The sequence below is a fragment of the Lithobates pipiens genome, unplaced genomic scaffold (genome assembly GCF_037356315.1).
Source record: "Lithobates pipiens isolate NorthernLeopardFrog02 unplaced genomic scaffold, aLitPip1_a1.2 Scaffold_27, whole genome shotgun sequence".
Taxonomy (NCBI): Eukaryota; Metazoa; Chordata; class Amphibia; order Anura; family Ranidae; genus Lithobates; species Lithobates pipiens.
In genome coordinates, this window is record NW_027507788.1 from 133,742,072 (window position 1) to 133,762,217 (window position 20,146).

At 45.8% G+C, this 20,146-nt stretch overlaps 1 protein-coding gene across 1 annotated transcript in view; it reads left to right on the top strand.

Annotated features, from left to right (window-relative positions):
* LOC143934136 (serine/threonine-protein phosphatase 6 regulatory subunit 1-like) overlaps positions 1–20,146 on the top strand; it is a gene marked incomplete in the record, with an annotated part of 277,801 nt that overhangs the window by 99,657 nt on the left and 157,998 nt on the right. Inside the window, 3 exon segments of the mRNA XM_077457496.1 lie at positions 797–949; positions 10,290–10,424; positions 12,028–12,092. Of these exon segments, the coding sequence (XP_077313622.1) occupies positions 797–949; positions 10,290–10,424; positions 12,028–12,092 (353 nt within the window).

Below are 20,146 nucleotides of genomic sequence, written 5' to 3' on the forward strand. Positions count from 1 at the left end.
TCAGACACTGAGATTTGACCCACCCCCTCTCTCTCCTGATTGCCTGATTTTTATTGACTCAATGGGAACCAATCGCACCGCACTGCTGTCTCAGCTGATGAGGGGTGTCCCCGGCAGCTTAGACACTCCTGCAACGTCTGCACCAAGTAGTTGTAAAGTAGTTGTGCCTAATCCTCTTTTTTGCATAAGAGGTTTTCCTAAATCGGCTCATCTCGCCATATATTTTTCTTAAAACAGTGATGCACTTTCTCCACCACATGCTTAGGATTAATGATGATCAAGCTATTTGCATGCATCTGCAGTCTATTTTGTTTCGGCAGTCTGAATTCCAGTTTGTTCTATTTGAGGGTCCTCACAAGGCTGCTTCTCGATCCACAATTTTCCTTTCCCTGGCAAAGCCCATTCCACCATGAGTGGCTGTGCATCTTGGGCTGCTCTTTTCCGCCACACATTTACAAAGTTTTACCAGCTAAATATTAACGCCTCTGCAGATGCCACTTTTGGGTGAAGGTCTTGCATGTAGCTTTTATAGTGGGGTTCCGCCTATTCTTTGTGGGTTTGGGGCATGTTGGCCTTGATGTTTGTTTTCTCATCCCTCATGTTCAGTCATTTGGGACTATATAAAATACCAATTGCAGATAAAACCATGCATTTGGAAATTGATTTTCTTGTCCCAGCACAGCATAGACGTTATAAATTAGCATAGAAAATTATTCTAACCATGCTTTGTTAAAAGTATACCCACAATATATTTGTGTGAATGTTAACCTCTTAACATTTATTTTTTCCTTTCTAGAAACAAAGTTTACTTACAACTTGGGGTGTTCTTGATCCACCCTTAGGGAATACTCGTCTCCATGTAGTGAAATTGCTTGCAAGCACAATTAATGCAAACAACAGGGCTTTAAATCAGGAACTTATAAAACTTGATTCCATCAACACCATGTTGGTAAGTATGACTTTTCTTCTGCAAGTACGTTATTTTAAAGATAACTTGCACAATTTCATTGTATGTATATACTTTTAATTACAGACTAGCAATGTGTGTGTATTTGTTGAAAAGGCTAAATACGGAAGGGCGCCTAACTGCAATGGTGGAGAGCACAGACGTGTACATTGGTACAGTGGTTGCAAGCACTGAGGCGTGTATTGGTGCAGTGACCAGTAAATGGGGGAATGTGGTAGAGATGGTAAGAGTAGGAGTGGGGAGTGGTCAGGGGCAATGGTAACAATGAGGGTTGGTATGTGGTGTGGTCCAGGAGGGAGAACAATGGGCATCAGCTGTGATGGGAGAGCGCAGGGGCTTGACATAAAGGTGCAGTGGTAGGGAAGTTTAAAGCAAGGTGAGGAGGGTGCATTCACAGGGGTGAAGGGAGTGTTTTGGCAGTGTCATCTGTACTCAAGATGTGGTATGAACTGCCAGGCCAAAGATTACAGTGCCTATGTAAGCCAAAGCAGAGTGTTGGGGGTTGGAATGAGCTAATTGGGCCAAAATCCGTATTGCAACATAGACTTATCTGCTGTAGGTTCAGTTGCTTCCTGCTGTGTAAGGTTGTTGTGGATGGTGCCTGTCGTCTTTTAAATATATGTGCCACAGCGCATGTTTAATAGCAACACCATGTTATTACTTTGCTGCTTCTGTGAGGGGTGAGGTTTTGGCGCCCTTTTGGTTTATCCAAAAGACTCTACCCTCAGAGTGGACCTGGCATTTAGTGATGCTGCTGCTGCTGTCTAACCTGCAATGCTCTTTGCAGATACCAGCTATTGGCTCCCAGCACAGAATGTCCTCATCACTGCTTATTTGTGGCTTTTACATGTCACTTGAGCTACTGAAAAAGGTTATTGATGATAGGCGACCTGCTGTGCTGGTGGCAGATTGCTAGTATGTGCCGTCATTGCTAGAGATAGGAGAGCAGAACTGTCACTAAAGCAGGGATATGCAATTAGTGGTCCTCCAGCTGTTGTAAAACTACAAGTCCCATCATGCCTCTGTTTCTGGGAGTCATGCTTGTGGCTGTCAGAATCTTGCTATGCATCATGGGAGTTGTAGTTCTGCAGCAGCTGGAGGTCTGCTAATTGCATATCCTTGCACTAAAGGCTAGGTCTGGGTTCTGTTCCAATGCATGCACAATAGAGCACCTTACATTTCTAAACCTCAGGCTTCTGGTCCCTTTATAAATAATGACATTCTACTAACACACCCACATGCACATGCGCACAGCGGGAAGTAGAAGACACAGCAGCCTCATGTAAACATTGTGGCAAAGCATAGATAAATAGTAAATCTGTGTCCCATTGCAAAGGTTTCCCTTCCTGTCCCATAGCCAATTTAGGAAGTGAGAGGAAATCCCTGAAAATTAGCGGAATTCCTTGGGGACCTCTAGGTCACCAGAACTAGTATCCTGGAAGATACTAGTTCTGATTGGAAAATCCCCAACCCCCCCCCCCCCCCATTACTTTTCTGGCGACAACCCAAAATGTGGGATTTTCCTTTACTTGGACTTTCTATTTGTCCTGCCTACCGTTATTATTGAGAGGTTGAATCTACCCAACAAGGACACATAACAATAAAAACTGACAAGTGTTCTAATCCCTCTCCACTTCATTATAAGGCTATTATACTGTATATGTCTTTTTCAACATATTTCGCAATTTTTAACAGTAAAGGTCTTATTAAAGCCTGAATTGCTTTACACCAGTTGCCTACTGGGCACTTTTACCCCCTTACTGCCCAGACCAATTTTCAGATTTCAGCGCTGTCACGATTTGAATGACAATTACACGGCCGCGCAATACTGTACCCAAATTACATTTTTATCCTTTTATTTCCACACAAATAGAGCTTTCTTTTGGTGTTTTAATAAAAAAAAAAAAAAAAAAAATCTTTTATAAACATATAAAATGTACATACTGTTAAGAATAAAGAAACTACCAAGAGATAATCTTGCACAATTCCATCAGTGCCACGATTAGTAGCTCCCTACATACATTATTCTTTAACCCTTTAAACCCCTCCCATCCCCCCATTCTCCACCCCCCCCCCCCCCCATTCCCTCCTAGTGCCTTATCTTTCAACCACCTTTTTACTGTGCCTTATTTTTTTGTGAAATTAGTAAACAATAAATATATTACCATTATCCTACTTTCCCTCACATAGATTACTTTGTCACTCTTCTAATCTATTCTCCCTTCCTTATATCATCCCCTCAGTGTTTAATTCTCTCTTACCATGTGCCCATTGATACCCTTTATGGTGGACAACCCATTTTATCCAACCATGGTGTCCACAACTTTAAAAAACCAACAAAGTTCCTTCTTCTAGTGTATACCACTTTTTCCCTCCATACAGTATCATTCATCACCTTTATCCATTCTTCCCACGTGGGGGATCTTACTGATTGCCAGTTCTGGGCTATTAACTTTCGTGCCTGAAATAGGCCCCTTATCACTGCTATTTTAACTTTTTCCTATATCTTCCTGTCTTCTATTTTTCCCAATAAGCATATCTCCTCCCCCGGTTTAAGCATGGTCCCAAAAGTATTGTTAATCACTTCCACTATTCCTGTCCAGTACCTAAATAAATAATTTTTGGCACTTCCACGTCATATGTATCAAATCCACAGTTTCTTGACACCTTGGACATTTAACGTCCACTCTATAACCAAATCCAAAAAGTTTTTTTCGGGTTATAATAAGCCCTATGTAAAAAAAAATAGCTGGGACATTTTTTGTGCAGGGGACGCTGAGACCAGGGCACTACCTTCTAATATCTTTCTCCACTGTGCTTCTGTTATCTTTACTCAAAGATCCTCTTCCCACCTTTTTTTATTTCTAACCACTCCGTCCCTAATAATAAATTTACTGCAGAGCTGTGCATATATCTCAGATATCAATCCCTTAGATGACTCCCTATTCACCACTATTTGAATAAGAGGGGTTTTACACCATACTACCATTTTGATTTCTAAAATGTGTTTGTAGGGCATGTCTTATCTGAAGGTATCGGAAAAAACGAGTGGTTAGGAACACCATACTCGCTCCTCAAAAGACTTCAACCTACTCCCCTCATATAGTTGGGCCAATCTTACCACACCGCACTTTTCCCATACACCTTCTTTACCTATAGGTGTCAGGTCTGGAAAGTGCTTAATATCCCACAGTGGGGTATATTCTGTTGGTCCTACGTATCCCATTCCTTTTTTTACTGCCTGCCATACCTTTGTAATTAATCTTAGTGTAGGGCATTCAGAAAGGAATTAGTCCGCTTCCAGAGCTTCCACCAGTTCAACATGCTTAGCTCCCTGCAACAGCATTTTTATTCCTATCCTCCATCCTGTCCCAGCCCCTCAAATGCTGCGAAAATGGCAGCGGGGGTGTGGAACTGCTGCTCCCCCCTCTTTTATTGGTAACTGCAGTGTCTGTAGGCCTATACGAGGTTGTCTCTTCTTCCATATTAGTTCTCTAAATAAAGTTTCAATCTTTTTGAACCATTTCATTCTTATCCAAACTGGGGCGTTGTGTAAATAATACAACAACTGGGGCATCCAGACCATTTTAATTAAATTAATTCTGCCAGCTACTGACAAAGGTAGATGTTTCCTAATGTCCCGCTTCTGACTAAATATAAACAGGAGGGGAGCAAGATTATCTTTTATATATTGGTTTGGGTCCCTTGTTAGCCATATTCCCAAGTATTTCATTCTGTCTACCACCCGCAATTGAGAAACTGCAGGCGACAGAGAGCTTATTGGTTCTACCGGCAGCAATGTAGACTTCTCCCAATTAATTACCAACCCTGATATCCGTCCAAAGTTTTCCACTATATTCATGGCCGTCACTAAGGATAAATCTATATCCCCAAGAAAGAACAGGATATCATCTGCATATAATGCAATCCTGTCTTCACCCGCTTCTCTTTTAAAACCCTGTATCGACCCTGCTGCTCTAATGGCAATCGCCAATGGTTCGATTGCCAAAGCGAACAACAGGGGCGACAGGGGACATCCCTGTCGTGTACCCCTCTCAAGTTCTATCGGGTCAGAGTACATTTTGTTAATTTTTATTTTTGCTCTAGGGGTCCTATAAAGTGCTTTTACCCAACCTATAAAGGTGGGTCCGAACCCAAACATCTCCAGAGCCCGCCATAGATATCCCCACTCCAAGCTATCAAAAGCTTTTATCGGCATCTAGAGATACTATGGCCCGCGACCCCATGTTTAGCGTCGGAATCTGTAAGTTTAAATACACCCTCCTGATCTTAACACTGGTGGCCCTATTCGCTATAAACCCAGATTGATCTGGGTGTATACGTTTTTGTATATGTCTATTCACCCTTGCTGCCAATACTTTTGCAAGTATTTTCACATCAGAGCACAACAATGATATTGGCCTATACGATGCAGTGTCCTTAGGGTCTTTCCCTTCTTTTGGCAGCACTATTATGGTGGCTTCTGACATTGAAATAGGCAGCCCCCCTCCTGATGCCACATCCTCCAGTACCTTCAATAGTTCTGGGATAAGCACCTCCCCATACCGTCTAAATTTCTACTGGAAGACCATCTGGTCCTGGAGACTTCTGATTGGCCATCCCGGCCACAGCGCACTGTACTTCCTCCAGGGTTATGGGGCTCTCTAGTTCTTCTTTTGCTTGTTCTGACAGTGTTGGCATTTCTATCCCTTCAAAAAATCGATCCCATTTCCCCCTCTCCTCTTTCTGTCTAGATTTATATAGCTTTGAATAATACTGCCTAAATGAGTCCAGAATTTCAGATGTCCGAGAGGAGATCTCCTCCCCCCCCCCCCAGCAGCCTAATCACCACGATCCCTGATGGGGAGTTGTTGGTTTTAACCAGCCTAGCAAGCATACGGCCTACACTCTCCCCATCAGCGAACGCCGCTTGTCTCTGAAACAGGCGCTTTTTCTCCACCTTTCTCATAACAACATTTCTATATCTCTTCTGGCTTCTAAGCCATCTCTCCTGTTTTTCAGGGGTTCGGTCTTCCACATATTGTTTTTCAGCCTCCACCACTTCCTCTCTGATACTCTTTCCATTTCCTAGAATTTGTCTTAATCCTTGCCACCTGTTGTATTATTAATCCTCTAAGGAATGCCTTTAGGGTTTCCCATACCACCCCTATTGGTGCTGTCCCCTCATTTAAAGTTACAAACTCTTTTAATTTTTAATTTACCTCGGTTGGTCCCCCCATCAACTCTAACCAGAATGGACTTATTTTCCATTCTCTTTGTAAAAATTTGTCCTCAGCTTGAACCGTTAAAATTAAAGGTGAGTGGTCCGACACTCCCCTTGGGGAATAGACTTCTACTATCCCTAGTGCCTCCCTATTTCCAAACGCCATGTCTATTCTTGATAGTGTTTTATATGAGCTGGAGAAGCACGAATACTGCTGCGAAGTTGGATTCCGGGTTCTCCAAATATCACACATATCTAATTCTTCCATAAATTGGGCCAACCGACTCTCCAGAGCCTTGTCTGATTGAGCCCCAGACGGGAACCTATCTTTTCCCCTATTGAGAACCTCATTTAAAATCCCCCATCGCAAAGACTGGTATACCCTCTTTATCTTCCAGAAATTCTGCCAACCTAAAATAAATACCTCCATTTTAAAGGGTGGTGGGATATAAATGTTTACCAGAATATAAGGCTTATTTTCGATTTGACAGTGTAGAAACACATAGCGTCCCTCCGTGTCTATTATAACTTTCTGAGGAACAAAGCACATCCCGGTTCTAACCATTATGCTAACCCCCCTTGCATATGAGGAGTAAACCGAATGGTATTGGAACCGGAATTGCTTGCTGTAGAGTCCCCCCCCATAGTGTCTTTTGTCAAATGTGTCTCCTGTAGACATACTAAATCCGCTCTGTTTTTCTCCATAATTGAGAAGACAGACATTTTCTTAACTGGATTCCCAAGCCCCCTGATATTCCAGGAGGCTATATTCAAACTACTAAATTGTGTAGACAGGGGTTCTATTATGTTCCTGGCCTACCAGACTGTAGCCACCAGAACTTGGGAGGCAACCCATTTCCATTAATAACAAATTATGTTCGCTTAAGACCCTTTCTCCAAAAAACTGAAAATCTTGCACCCATAAATAACCAACCAATTGAATTATTATACCAATCCCATTTCGTAATGCATAAGAAAAAACTTTTTACCCTATTCACGTGACAATCCTGTGTACTGATTTTAATGTGGTTAAAGTACCTTCCCTGCTCCCCACCCCCTACCCCCTCTTTTGGTGGTATTTAATCACTACTGGGTTTTTTTTGCTAAATAAACTAAAAAAGACTGAACATTTTTGGGGGAAAAAAAGCATTTTTCATAGTTTGCTATAAAATTTTGCGAACGGGTAATTTTTCTCCTTCACTTATGTGCGCAGATGATGCTTCACTGATGGGTGGCACTGCTGGGACTACACTGATAACCAGTGCTCTGATTATCAGTGTAGATGCCCTTTTCACACTGACAGCGTGAGGAAAGGAATGCTGATAACCAGCTTGTGTTTACATCATGATCAGCTGTCACTGGATAGAGCTGATCATGCGGTAAAGGGCCTCTGATAGGACACAGCTGATCACAGATCAGGATAAATGGCCAAAGGACAAGGCGATGGAGCGCGCCACCTGCAATCATTGGAGGATGTAATTTGATGCCCTCCCAGGACTAGCCGGGTTATAGCGTGGTTGGCAAGTTCTTAAACCCATTTCTGGGATCTCAGACATAACATAGCAGCTGATATGGAAGTTTCAAAAACCGTATGGAAAGCACATACTATGTAACAGTAGAACTAAACTAAGGAAAGGGGAAGGAAGTTGAGTTCAAAGCACCACAAGGATAGAGCCTCAGGGATATAGTATCAAGCAAAAAAGGGGACCGTCAAAAATTATAAAAATTACAAAAGTTTATTGCAAAATTGAGTAAAAATAAGCCAATAAAAAAAAAGCAGACACCTCCACTAAACCTAATCTAAAAAGACAACATTGTCTGAAGCATCTAGACACCATCCACATACACACAAGCAATAGGTGGAACTGATAGTGAACATCTTTGTGCAATTGAAAAATCAGTCCAGCAGCCCCAAGTCGGAATCAGGATGTTAATACAAGAAACATTGGTGCAGTCCCTCAGAATAAACCCTATAATTGCCAAGCTAGTCAATGCCATGAAATGGTTGCCATCAGGCAGCAACCAGGGGGGAGCTGTGGACACAAAGCTGGTAGTAGCTGACTATAATCTGCAATATAGCAGTCAGTGGACACCCTGTGCAGGCACCGAAATGGTGCAGTAGCCTGCAGATGAAGATTAGACCCATGATGCTCTGGTTATAGTGCAATAGACTGCAAATAAATGTCAAGTCCAAGGGGGGAAGAGGTCTGCAGGTGAGTGTCAAGCCCGTACCATCACATAATAGCAGCAGATGGAAACCGGATATATTTACGTGTCTATGTCCATGTCTTGGCCGATGAATCCATAAGGCGAGATGCCCGCTAAAGGTGTCACCGGTGTCCGCTCCTGACTGCTCCCATCTGCACCTGTCAGCTCCCCTCATAAAAGGTAATGTGGCTCCCCACAGATATCATTGATTCCAATCCAGGAATATGGTGGAGCGACTGTGCTGGGCGAGCTGCCAGGACTTTGGCGTCAACGCTCCTCACTGTCAGGCATGTCTATCCATGCTGTATCGTCCAGGCTGCAATGGAGACGTGTGGGAGTATGTAACGGTGTCAGACGCACAGGAGCATGACCTCAACGTGTTTTGCTGGGACCTCCCAGCTTCGCCATTCGACTATAGCCTGCTTGGCAAGTGGTTAAACACATTTCTGGGATCTCAGACATAACATGGCAGCTGATATAGAAGTTTCTAAAGCCAAATGGAAAGCACATACTGCCTGGCATTTTGGGAACCCCCCCTCCTAAGTCCTGATTGCCCAACAGTCATATGTCCAGCAGTACGAATGAAAATATTAAGGCTCCTTTCCCGCTATGTTAATCCATTGCAGTGTGCTACTGCATTCAAGTCAAGGTGTTGCATTACAGCAGCCATTTAATAAAGAATATGCTGCCAGTGTGTGGCTATTGAGAGAAAAAAAGCATCACAAAGCAAGGTGTGTGTATTGCGGTGTACTGTTGTGCAAGTCCTTTGGCACCCACTGTACTTGTGGCTTGATATGTAGTTCTAAAACTCCTTTTTTACAGCCTGCCTGTGTTCTTCTTTTACACTAAGGTCTCATGCATACAGGACTTGATTTATGACTCTACTACAAAACAGCAGCGTTGTTTCATAAAAAACACTTGGTGCTTATAAAAATGTCTAACACTTTTACAAACGTTTAGACGCATTTACAGGCGCAATCTCTTGGGTGTTAAAGCGGACTGTCAGTCATTTTTTCAACTTTCCATCTATTAAATCTTCTGCCCTTGTTTTAACTTTGGATAGTAAAACATTTTTTTCTGCCAGTAAATACCTTATACAGCCCACTTCCTGTTTCTTGTCTGGTAAAAAGCCTAGGCTTATGACATCATGCACAGCTCTCTCTCTCTCTCTCTCTCTCTCTCTCTCTCACTCTTTGGGGTGCTTTAGGAGTGGTGTATAACCCTTTATTCGTCTGCTAGTGCCTCTAAAACGAGGATAATGCGCCGCTAAAACTAGTGGCGCTTTACCCCTAGCACGACTGCGTTGTCAGTACAAAAGTTTCAGACTTTCCTACCCCTAAAAGCTGCAAGTGTCCATGTTTGCATGGAGGGGCATTTTGAGGCAGGAAAAAAAAAACACCTGGCTCGCCTAACAGCAGCTGCAAAAATGTCCTGTGTGCACGATGCCCAAGTATGAATATATAAAGTATGTATGTGTAAGTAACTTTAAGTAATTATGTAAGTTAATAGCCTGTATTCTTCTTTTAAGCTTGATTCACATATATATATGCAAATTGGATTCGTTTTGCGCTGCATCCGATTTGCATAAAATGTGTACCGGACCAGCTTGCATTCGAACAGATTCACACGTCCATGGCAGCTAAGGTCTGTTTTTGAAGAGTCCTGTGCAAATTTAGGTCCAGGTCCAGATCAGGTGCGTATTAGAGTAAGATTTTGCACCTGATCTGGTGAACAAAGCTGCACCGGGCTCCTTTTTAAAAACTGACTGTAAACCGCAGCTGGACATGTGTGAACCTAGCCTTCCAGTGAGAATAGGATATAAAGTATGTATGTGTAAATAACTTGTTTTTTCTCCAAGTCCCTTTAACACTTTGTATCTCCATGTTTCAGAATTTGTATTTTAAGTACATGTACAATAACTTCTTGCACTCACAAATTGAGGTCTGCATCACAACGGTTTTAAACTCAATCCCTATTCAAGAAACAAATGAAAGTGAAGTCCAAGAGAACGAACTGGTTAAATATGTAAGAACATTTATTTAAATTGTATGGGGTATTTTTTTTCTCTTAATCTAAGGTTACATTGAGGTTTATTATCATAAATAACCTTTACATTTTGATAAGTATAAAAAAAAGTTTTTATGGTGATAAGCATTTGAGATATTGTATATAATTTTATACAAAGGTGACATTTCACAGAAAATTGTCAGTTTGCTGCTTGTAAGCCTCGTTTGTGTACAGGTATAGAAAAATGTACAAAACTATTGCTGTGATTTTTGGATTCTTTTCAAATTCTGAGGTAGCCTACCGGAGTTTTTTTTCATAGATTTGAATGGAAAAGGCTTAGAACCTCAATTTTGTTTTACTGTTGCACACTTCATATTTTAAAGCGGAGGTCCACCCTAAAATGGACCTCCGCTCATCGGAATCCCCCCCCCCCTCCGGCGCCACGATTGCCATTTTTCAGGGGGGAGGGGGGTGCAGTTACGTGGATAATCCAGGTAACTGCACCCACTTCCGGGATAGCTGTCTGCGGAAAGGGGCGTAGATTACGCCCCTTTGTGCAAGTGCCCGCCCCTTTGCGCAAGTGCCCCGCTGCCTGCTGGGAAACACACAGATCCCAGAGGCAGTGGGGACCGTCCTGATTGCGCTGCGCGCCTCGCGCATGCGCAGTAGGGAACCGGGAAATGAAGCCGAAAGGCTCCATTTCCTGATTCCCATACCCAAGATGGCGGCGGCAGCACCCGAGTGTCGATCTAGAGATCGGCTTCGGGTGCCAACATCGCGGGCGCGCTGGACAGGTAAGTGTCACTATTTTAAAAGTCAGCAGCTGCAGTATTTGTAGCTGCTGACTTTAAAAAAAAAAAAAAAAACGCGGAGTCCCGGCGGACTCCCGCTTTAATGAAAGGAAGAGTTGAAAAGCAAAGGGAAATGCCTCAACAAGGACCCAGGCAACGGTTAAAAAAAATAAAAAAAAATAAAAAGCGCTGCTAAACTAAAATATAACAGAGGGTCTGTCATATTTGTGTGGTTTTCCCTTAAAAGTTACAAACTGAAACTATGGTTCTAAAGCTGGCATACAGAATTGTCCGCACATACAGATTTGTGGCCCTTTGCTTATCTGGCCCTTGAGGCACTATTCCTCCCCCTGATAAAAGGTACTATTCCTTTAGCTGAAACAAACGGCGGGGCGCTGTTCCTCCCCTCTGACGCCTACGGTGGGGTGTGTGTTTCCGCCTAATGGCGGGGCGCGGTTCCTCCCTTGATCTTCATCAATGGCGGGGAACTATGTTTACTCCTACTGTTTGATAAGTCATTCTTTATTCCCACTGAATCCTAGACATTTTTTTACCCCCAGTGACCACAATGTTGCTCCCCTAAATTCTAAAGAACAGTAAATTGACCTTTCTTTAGAAATTTCGGAGACCCTTCCTTTAGTTTTATCCTGTAGCACCTATGAAGGACTGAACTTGTAACTGTTGTTGGTAAACATCGACTTCAAAAAAGAAAGATGTGCTATGTCACTTCTTTCCTGTACTAATATTGATAAAATGTTTAAAAATAAAAATCTGACTCTGATGTTGAAAAAATATAGGATTAAATTACCTTTTTATTCCTTTAATGCCAGCTTTTACAGAAATGTCAGCTATTACAGAGGATACTTTCAGCATGGGACGATAATGAAAAAGAACAGTAAGTTTTTATTATTTTATATACCGTATATACTCGAGTATAGGCCGACCCGAATATAAGCCGAGGCCCCCAATTTACCCCCAAAAAAACTGGCAAACTTATTGACTCGTGTATAAGCCGAGGGTGAGACATGCCTGTCCATCCCTGTGTGTGTGTCCGTCCATCCCTGTGTGTCCGTCCATCCCTGTGTGTCCGTCCATCCATCCCTGTGTGTGTGTGTGTCCATCCATCCATCCATCCCTGTGTGTGTGTGTCTCCATCCATCCATCCATCCATCCCTGTGTGTGTGTGTCTCCATCCATCCATCCCTGTGTGTGTCTCCATCCATCCGTGTGTGTGTGTGTGTGTGTGTGTGTGTGTGTGTGTGTCCAGCCTACCTGTGTCCCGAGCCTTTGTCCCGAGCCTCCGTCCCGTGCCTTGCCTCCTTGCCTCCGTCCCGTGCCGTGCCTTGCCTCCGTCCCGTGTCGTGCCTTGCCTTGCCTCCGTCCCGTCCCGTCCCGTGCCGTGCCTTGCCTTGCCTCCGTCCCGTGCCCTCTTCGTCGGCGCCTCGGCGGCCATTGTAAAATTCAAAAGCCTCCGCCTTCGCCTGTGATAGGCGGAACACTGAATTTCCCAGCAGCCTGTGTTCCGCCTATCACGGACATCGTATCATCCTCGTCCGTAGTACGAGGATGATACGATGTCCGTGATAGGCGGAACACAGGCTGCTGGGAAATTCAGTGTTCCGCCTATCACAGGCGAAGGCGGAGCCGGAGGCGCGGCTTTTGAATGATAGAATGGCCGCTGTCTGTCTGCTCGACACGCTGATCGAGCGGGCAGACAGCGATGACTCGAGTATAAGCCGAGGGGGGCACTTTCAGCCTCAAAAAAGAGGCTGAAAATCTCGGCTTATACTCGAGTATATACGGTAACAAATTGTTTTATTTCATTGTATGCATGTGTGATATATATATATATATATATATATATATATATATATATATATATATATATATATATATATATATATATATATATATATATATATATATATATAAAATGTGTGTGTGTGTGTGTATGTGTATATATATATATATATATATATATATATATATATATATATATATATACACATTACACACACACACACCATATATATATGTGTGTGTGTATATATATTTATGTGTGTGTATATATATATACACACATATGGGGAAAGGTATTTGATCCCCTGCTGATTTTGTACATTTGCTCAATGAAAAAGAAATGAACAGTCTATGATTTTATTGGTAGGTTTATTTTACCAGTGAGAGACAGAATAACAAGAAAAACTAATTTCAAATTGATTTGCATTTAAATGAGTGAAATAAGTATTTGACCCCTTCGCAAATCACGACTTTGACCTCTGTAATTGCCAACTAGGGTTTTGCCACCAAATGCTGACATTTCTTGTGCTTAGTCACCAGGTTTGCATACATCTCAGGAGGGATTTTGTCCCACTCCTCTATGCAGATCCTCTCTGGAGACTGGCTAGCCACTCTGGGACCTTTTTAATGTGCTTCTTCTTGAGCCACTCCTTTGTTGCCCTGGTCGTCTGTTTTGGGTCATTGTCATACTGGAATACCTATCCACGACCAATTTTCAATGCCCTGGCAGAGGGAAGGAGTTTGTCACCCAAGATTTGACGGTACGTGGCCCTGTCCATTGTCACTTTTGATGCAGTGAAGTTGTCCTGTCTCCTTAGCAGAAAAACACCCCAAAGCATAATATTTCCTCCATGTTTGACAGTGGGGATAGTGTTCTTGAGGTCATAGGAAGCATTCCTCCTCCTCCTCCAAACGCGCTGACTTGAGGTACCAAAGAGCTTGATTTTGTTCTCATCTGACCACAACACTTTCACTAAGTTCTAGGGGTGCAACTGATCGTCACCAATTCCTGATCCGAACGGGTCACCCCGTTCGGATCGGCACACACCACGATCTGCGGAGCTCTCCGCGGTCTCGGCCTTAGGAAAGGCCGCGGCTTCGGCCTAATTCCGAAGCGTCGCCCATCTTGGTGCACCCGTCGGCATTTACAATGTGATATCTCCGTCAAATGGAGCGATCACTAGAGCGATCACTTGTAAACAAACCGGTGTACAGATCTGTACAGTAAAGGGGAGAAATTGGATGGCAGCAGCGCTGTGGGCTGCATCTGTAGAGCCCACAGCGCTGCTCTGTGACAAATGCTGTCACAGCCATCCCTCCATACCCTGGCCATACCCTGCCATGCTTGGCCAATATTACAGTGGGGACTATATGGTGGTGGAATTTTCACAGGTTTTTGCAAATTCAATTATTATTTGCTGATCCGAAAAATGATCCGATCCGTGACTCTGATCCGAGGAATGATCCGTGAGTTTTTTGATCCATTGCACCCCTATTAAGTTCTCCTGAACCTTTCAGATGTTCATTCGCAAACTCTTGGCAATGGTCTTGTATCCCATTCCAGCCTTGTGTAGGTCTACAATCTTGTCCCTGACATCCTTGGACAGCTCTTTGTTCTTGACCGTGGTGGAGAGATTGGAATCTGATTAACTGCTTCTGTGGACAGGTGTCTTTTTTTTTTTTTTTTAATACAGGTAGCAAGCTGAGCTCAGCTTATTACCTGTATAGAAGACACCTGGGGGCCAGGAATCTTGCTGATGGGGGATCGAATACTTGTTTCACTCATTAACCACCTCAGTACAGTGCAGTTACACCCCCTTCCTGACCAGACCAATTTTCAGCTTTCAGCGCTCTCACAGTTTGAATGACAATTACTCAGTCATCCAACACTGTATCCATATGAAACTTGCGTCCCTTTTTCCACACAAATAGAGCTTTCTTTTAGTGGTATTTAATCACTAGTGGGTTTTTAATTTTTTGTACTATAAATAAAATTAGACGTAAATTTTGTGAAAAAAAAAGCCTTTTTCTTAGTTTCTGTCATAAATTTTTGCTAATTAGTAATTTTTCTTCATAAATTTTGGCCAAAATTTATACTGCTACGTATCTTTGGTAAAAATAACCCACATTAGTATATATTATTTGGTCTTTGTGAAAGTTATAGAGTCTACAAACTATGGTGCCAATCACTGAAAATTGATCACTTCTGATCAGGCTTTCACTACATCAGGTGTATCTCATTTCTTGAGACACTAACAAGTCAGGAAAGTACAAATACCCCCCAAATGACCCCTTTTTACAAAGTAGACATCCCAAGGTATTAAGTAAGTTGCATGGTGAGTTTTTTTAAGTTGTAATTTTTTCCCACAATTCTTTGCAAAATTAAGATTTTTTTTTTTTTTTTACTAAATTGTCATATCAGGTTATTTTTCACACACAGCATATGCATACAACAAATTACACCCCAAAATACATTCTGCTACTCTTCCCGAGTACGGCGATACCACGTGTGTGAGACTTTTACACAGCCTGGCCACATACAGAGCACTAACATTGATGTAGTACCTTCAGACGTTCTACGAGCAAAAATTACGCATCTCATTTCTCAACCACCTATTACACTTTTGAAGGCCCTGGAGTACCAGGACAATGGAATTTCCCATAAAATGACCCCATTTTGGAAAGCAAACACCCCAACGTATAATCTGTGAGGCATAATGAGTCTTTTGAATGGTTCATTTTTTTCCAGAAGTTTTTGGAATATGTGGAAAAAAATTAAAACACATTTTTTTTTTACACAAAATTGTCAATTTATAAGTTATTTCTAACACATAGCAAGTATATAGCAAAAATTACACCCCAAAATACATTCTGCTACTCCTCCCGAGTATGGCGATACCACATGTGTAGGACTTTTACACAGCCTGGCCACATAGAGAGGCCGAACATTGAAGTAGTACGTTCATGCGTTCTAGGAGCATAAATGACACATCTCATTTCATTCCTACCTATCACACTTTTGAAGGTCCTGGACCACCAGGACAGTGAAATTACCCACAAAATGACCCCATTTTGGAAAGCAAACACCCCAACGTATATTCTATGAGACATGGGCTGCAAATAGGTACTCGGGTACTCTGATGGCCTGGTGACAGGTACTCGGGTACTCTGATGGCCTGGTGACAGGTACTCGGGTACTCTGATGGCCTGGTGACAGGTACTCGGGTACTCTGATGGCCTGGTGACAGGTACTCGGGTACTCTGATGGCCTGGTGACAGGTACTCGGGTACTCTGATGGCCTGGTGACAGGTACTCGGGTACTCTGATGGCCTGGTGACAGGTACTCGGGTACTCTGATGGCCTGGTGACAGGTACTCGGGTACTCTGATGGCCTGGTGACAGGTACTCGGGTACTCTGATGGCCTGGTGACAGGTACTCGGGTACTCTGATGGCCTGGTGACAAGTACTCGGGTACTCTGATGGCCTGGTGACAAGTACTCTGGTACTCTGATGGCCTGGTGGCAAGTACTCTGGTACTCTAATGGCCTGGTGACAGGTACTCTGATGGTTTGGTGACTGGTATTTGGGTACTCTGAAGGGCGGTGACAGGTATTTGGGTACTCTGAAGGGCGGTGACAGGTACTCATATGGACTGTGACAGGTACTCGGGTACTCAGATGGACTGAGACAGGTACTCTGGTACACAGATGGACTGGAACAGGGTACTCGGGTATCCTGATGGGCTGGGACAGGTACTCGGGTATCCTGATGGGCTGGGACAGGTACTCGGGTATCCTGATGGGCTGGGACAGGTACTCGGGTACTCTGATGGGCTGGGACAGGTACTCGGGTACTCTGATGGGCTGGGACAGGTACTCGGGTACTCTGATGGGCTGGGACAGGTACTCGGGTACTCTGATGGGCTGGGACAGGTACTCGGGTACTCTGATGGGCTGGGACAGGTACTCGGGTACTCTGATGGGCTGGGACAGGTACTCGGGTACTCTGATGGGCTGGGACAGGTACTTGGGTACTCTGATGGGCTGGGACGGGTACTCGGGTACTCTGATGGGCTGGGACGGGTAATCTGATGGGCTGGGACGGGTACTCTGATGGGCTGGGACGGGTACTCTGATGGGCTGGGACGGGTACTCTGATGGGCTGGGACGGGTAATCTGATGGGCTGGGACGGGTACTCTGATGGGCTGGGACGGGTACTCTGATGGGCTGGGACGGGTACTCTGATGGGCTGGGACGGGTACTCTGATGGGCTGGGACGGGTACTCTGATGGGCTGGGACGGGTACTCTGATGGGCTGGGACGGGTACTCTGATGGGCTGGGACGGGTACTCTGATGGGCTGGGACGGGTACTCTGATGGGCTGGGACGGGTACTCTGATGGGCTGGGACGGGTACTCTGATGGGCTGGGACGGGTACTCTGATGGGCTGGGACGGGTACTCTGATGGGCTGGGACGGGTACTCTGATGGGCTGGGACGGGTACTCTGATGGGCTGGGACGGGTACTCTGATGGGCTGGGACGGGTACTCTGATGGGCTGGGACGGGTACTCTGATGGGCTGGGACGGGTACTCTGATGGGCTGGGACGGGTACTCTGATGGGCTGGGACGGGTACTCTGATGGGCTGGGACGGGTACTCTGATGGGCTGGGACGGGTACTCTGATGGGCTGGGACGGGTACTCTGATGGGCTGGGACGGGTACTCTGATGGGCTGGGACGGGTACTCTGATGGGCTGGGACGGGTACTCTGATGGGCTGGGACGGGTACTCTGATGGGCTGGGACGGGTACTCTGATGGGCTGGGACGGGTACTCTGATGGGCTGGGACGGGTACTCGGGTACTCTGATGGGCTGGGACGGGTACTCGGGTACTCTGATGGGCTGGGACGGGTACTCGGGTACTCTGATGGGCTGGGACGGGTACTCTGATGGGCTGGGACGGGTACTCTGATGGGCTGGGACGGGTACTCGGGTACTCTGATGGGCTGGGACGGGTACTCGGGTACTCTGATGGGCTGGGACGGGTACTCGGGTACTCTGATGGGCTGGGACAGGTACTCGGGTACTCTGATTGACAGGTACTATGAGGGGTGGTGACAGGTCCTCTTTATTGGGGGGGGGGGCAATCAGTATGATTGGTGTACACTGTATGCGGTAACGAGCTGTTACCGCAATCTCCTCCTCATACACGATCGGTGTGTGAGGAGGAGAACCCGGTAACATCCCGTTACCGCGGTTTGTTTACATTTTAGTGATCGGCTGTGAAAGGATCACAGCCGATCACGTGGGTAAACAGCCGGCCAATGGCTGTTTACCAGCGTCGGTGACGAGCAGTGTTCCCGGGGAACACGCCGCCACCGACGTGCACGCGCAGCGCGATCGCGCATGCGCCGTGCACGTTCGGGGTGTGACCATCTGTGATCGGCCGTGACTTCATCACGGCCGATCACGTGGTAAACAGCCATAACGAATGGCTGTTCACCCCCTTCATTGGCGAGCGGTGTCTCCGTGACACGCCACCACCGAAGAATCAGGGATGCGCGCGCACGATCGCGCCCATTCCCTGTTTAAACGGGGCGGCGTGTTTAAACCACACGGTCCACTTCGCTTTCCCATCTGTGAGACCGGCATAGCAGATGCCGTCTGTTAGGGAGGAGAGGATGACGTATGTCTGCTTTTCTCCCTTTCTTGTTGCTGTCCCTGTTGACAGTTTTCCCGGCAATCGGGGCCGGGAAAGAATGTAATGCAGTGCGATGTGCTTTGCATTACATTCAGTGGCAGGGCTGGTGCAAGGATTTTTGACACCCTAGGCGAAACCTCATTTTGTCGCCCCCACTTTGGCTCCGCCCCTGACTCCACCCCCTTTGCCCCTGTAACACATGTGACTTGACACATACACTGACCTACCTGACACATACACTTGCCTACCTGACCAGGGCCAGTGCTAGCCTATTTTGTGCCCTAGGCAAGACCAGCTAATTGGGGGGAGGGGAGAGGGGGGGCTAAGAGAGAGGGGGCTGAAAGAGAGGGGGTAGGAGGGAGGGCCGAGAGAGGGAGGCTGACAGAGGGAGGGCTGGCTAAGAATGGAGGGAGGGCTAAGAGGGGGGGGGGGCTGAGAGTGATGGGTGGTCTGAGAGTGACGGGTGGGCTGAGAGAGGGGGGCTGAGAGAGAGGTAGAAGGGAGAGCTGAGAGAGGGGGGTTAAGAGAGTGGGGGCTGATAGAGACAGGTGGGCTAAGAGAATAGGGAGGGCTGAGAGAGAAAAGAGGGGGGCTGATCAAGGGGGGCTGAGAGAGAAGGGAGGGGGGTTAGAGAGAGAGGGGGCTGAGATTATAGGGATGGCTAGGAGAGGGGGCTGAGAGAGAGGGGGCTGAGAGAGAGGGGGCTGAGAGAGAGGGGGCTGAGAGAGAGGGGGCTGAGAGAGAGGGGGCTGAGAGAGAGGGGGCTGAGAGAGAGGGGGCTGAGAGAGAGGGGGCTGAGAGAGAGGGGGCTGAGAGAATAGGGAGGGCTGAGAGAATAGGGAGGGCTGAGAGAATAGGGAGGGCTGAGAGAATAGGGAGGGCTGAGAGAATAGGGAGGGCTGAGAGAATAGGGAGGGCTGAGAGAATAGGGAGGGCTGAGAGAATAGGGAGGGCTGAGAGAATAGGGAGGGCTGAGAGAATAGGGAGGGCTGAGAGAATAGGGAGGGCTGAGAGAATAGGGAGGGCTGAGAGAATAGGGAGGGCTGAGAGAATAGGGAGGGCTGAGAGAATAGGGAGGGCTGAGAGAATAGGGAGGGCTGAGAGAATAGGGAGGGCTGAGAGAATAGGGAGGGCTGAGAGAATAGGGAGGGCTGAGAGAATAGGGAGGGCTGAGAGAATAGGGAGGGCTGAGAGAATAGGGAGGGCTGAGAGAATAGGGAGGGCTGAGAGAATAGGGAGGGCTGAGAGAATAGGGAGGGCTGAGAGAATAGGGAGGGCTGAGAGAATAGGGAGGGCTGAGAGAATAGGGAGGGCTGAGAGAATAGGGAGGGCTGAGAGAATAGGGAGGGCTGAGAGAATAGGGAGGGCTGAGAGAATAGGGAGGGCTGAGAGAATAGGGAGGGCTGAGAGAATAGGGAGGGCTGAGAGAATAGGGAGGGCTGAGA